The sequence below is a fragment of the Aquarana catesbeiana genome, linkage group LG06, assembly GCF_042186555.1.
Source record: "Aquarana catesbeiana isolate 2022-GZ linkage group LG06, ASM4218655v1, whole genome shotgun sequence".
Taxonomy (NCBI): domain Eukaryota; kingdom Metazoa; phylum Chordata; class Amphibia; order Anura; family Ranidae; genus Aquarana; species Aquarana catesbeiana.
In genome coordinates this window covers 255,178,689-255,180,858 of record NC_133329.1, presented here as the reverse complement: position 1 = coordinate 255,180,858, position 2,170 = coordinate 255,178,689, and the positions used below count along the sequence as shown (strand labels likewise).

At 41.7% G+C, this 2,170-nt stretch overlaps 1 protein-coding gene across 1 annotated transcript; it reads left to right on the top strand.

The window, feature by feature from the left end:
* Nucleotides 1-451: 451 nt before the first annotated feature.
* On the top strand, nucleotides 452-1,918 carry LOC141147727 (uncharacterized). The gene is made up of 2 exons (XM_073634912.1): nucleotides 452-739; nucleotides 828-1,918. The coding sequence occupies exons 1-2, from the start codon at nucleotides 726-728 to the stop codon at nucleotides 1,489-1,491; spliced, it is 678 nt and encodes a 225-aa protein (XP_073491013.1). The 5' UTR covers nucleotides 452-725; the 3' UTR covers nucleotides 1,492-1,918.
* Nucleotides 1,919-2,170: the final 252 nt, after the last annotated feature.

The window sequence follows — 2,170 nt, the reverse complement described above, 5'->3', positions numbered from 1 at the left end:
TGAGTAAGGCCTCATTAGGTGTTGCCCCAATGCAAAAGCCTCATCAGCTATAAAGACATAGGGTAGTGGGGGTTCACTAGTGCCAGGAAGTGGACAGTTGTCAGGAATCTGTAGCTGGTCATTTCTTAGCATTTGACCAAGAGAAGAATTAATGAAAATACGGGAATCGCAGGTACTTCCATACGATCCAATATCAATATAGCTGAAGCAGTAGTTTGCATCTGCCACGCCAAGTAATACAAAAGAGCAGTATTTTTTATAATTAAAATACATACTGCCACTACCAACAGGCTTAACGACACGTATGTGCTTGCCATCTATGGCTCCAATACAATTTGGGAAGTTGCAACGACTCCAAAATGCTCTTGCAATATCCTGCCACTTCTCCTGTGTCGGGCTCTTCATCACGATTGGGTTCAGCACGTCCCATATGACTTGGCATGTTTCTCTGATAATATAACTGATAGTCGACCTGCCCACCATGAACTGATAGTGAAGGCTAATTAGTGAATGACCGGTTGCAAGGTACCTGAAAGACAAAATACATAATTGGTTATTTTTCAATTTCTTTTTTTGCAGTTACAGCAATACAAGTAAGATGGAAGGGCCTGAGAGACTGCTACAAGCGTTATTTACGCAAACTCTTGGAGGCCAGAAGTGGATCAGGCAGTAAAAGGGTGGTACCCTATGTCCATGCAGAGGAGCTGGAATTTTTGAGACCAAGCATGGAGCTGAGAGAGTGAGATAACATATTTCATATTATCAAAGTGCTACTATACAGTTATATAAACAAGGTTGTGCCTGACAGTATTTTTTCTTTCTTACAGAACACAATCCAGTTGGCAAGTGGCTCAGGAACGTCAGGAGGCACCTCCGGAACCTCAAGGGCCGCAGGAACATCAATCGGAGGATGAAACGATGATCCAGGAGAACCCCGAAATAGTGGATACACCGCAGACAGCTGGCCCTAGTCACGTACAAAGGCCTGAGCCTGAGCCAATGCAAGCAAGGTCAACACGTACTGCTAGACCACGTGGCAGTCGTGTTGACAACATGCAAAGATTTGCTGACCTTATGGATCGCCTAAATCAGAAGTTAGACGATTTGGATAAGGAAGAGCATGCTTTCGGGCTCTTGGTGGCTGGAATGCTCAAAAAAATTCCAGAGGACAGACGACATAACGCCAAGAAAGCGGTGATGGATATTTTACATGAGCAATATATTGGCTCCTCCCCAAATTTTGGACCGCCGCCACCATCCGGTGCTCATCATTACTCCAACCCCCCACCGCCCAGAAGCCACCAATATTATCAATCTCGCTTTAGGCCATACTCGGATGAGTATGGCACTATGCAGAATTTTTCCCGTCCACCAATCCCGTATCCATCTCCTTCCCCGATTCCCTCCACCTTTGCTGCACCATCCCAAAGCCCTTCCACCAGCAGTGTCACCTCCTATTCTGAATATGTCCCTTCCTATCAGCAATTGTAAATAAATATAAAATTTAAAAAAGAAGATCGCATGTTTGGTAGATCTAATGTTTGAGTTTAATTAGATTAAAATGTTTTACTAAATTTATGGATGTTTGTGTGTTACATTTGTTCATTTTTGTGCATCTAATTAAATATAGATTACCTTAGCGTGATTATCAGTCTTTCAGTCGGTGAGATACTCCTCCTCCATGTTGTGTTCTGTCGCTCCAGATGGATGGAAAGCAGACCAAGCAATTCGTCAAAACTGTTAAAAAAAAATGGTAATTTAATATGTCCTAATCTATAGGGTCAATGATAAAAAAAACAGATATCTAAAAGGGGGCTCAGAAATTCTTTATCTAGGAGTATAAAACAAATATATAAATCAAAGTGTAGTTAACCACTGCCCAACAGCGCCACATACCAGTGACCACAGTGCTACCCATCCGTGCCTACAGTGCCACCTCACAGTGCTGCCTATCATTGAACGTCTGTGATAGCCACCTATCATTGCCCTTATTTTTTGCGTTATAAATGAAAAAAGAGCGAAAATTTTGAAAAAAAACTCATTTTTCTTAGTTTCATATAAAAATAATTATTTGGTCTCTGTGAAAGTTATAGAGTTTACAAGTTATGGTGCAAATCCAAAAAAAAGGATCACATCTGAAGTACTGACGGCCTATCTCATTTATTGCGAC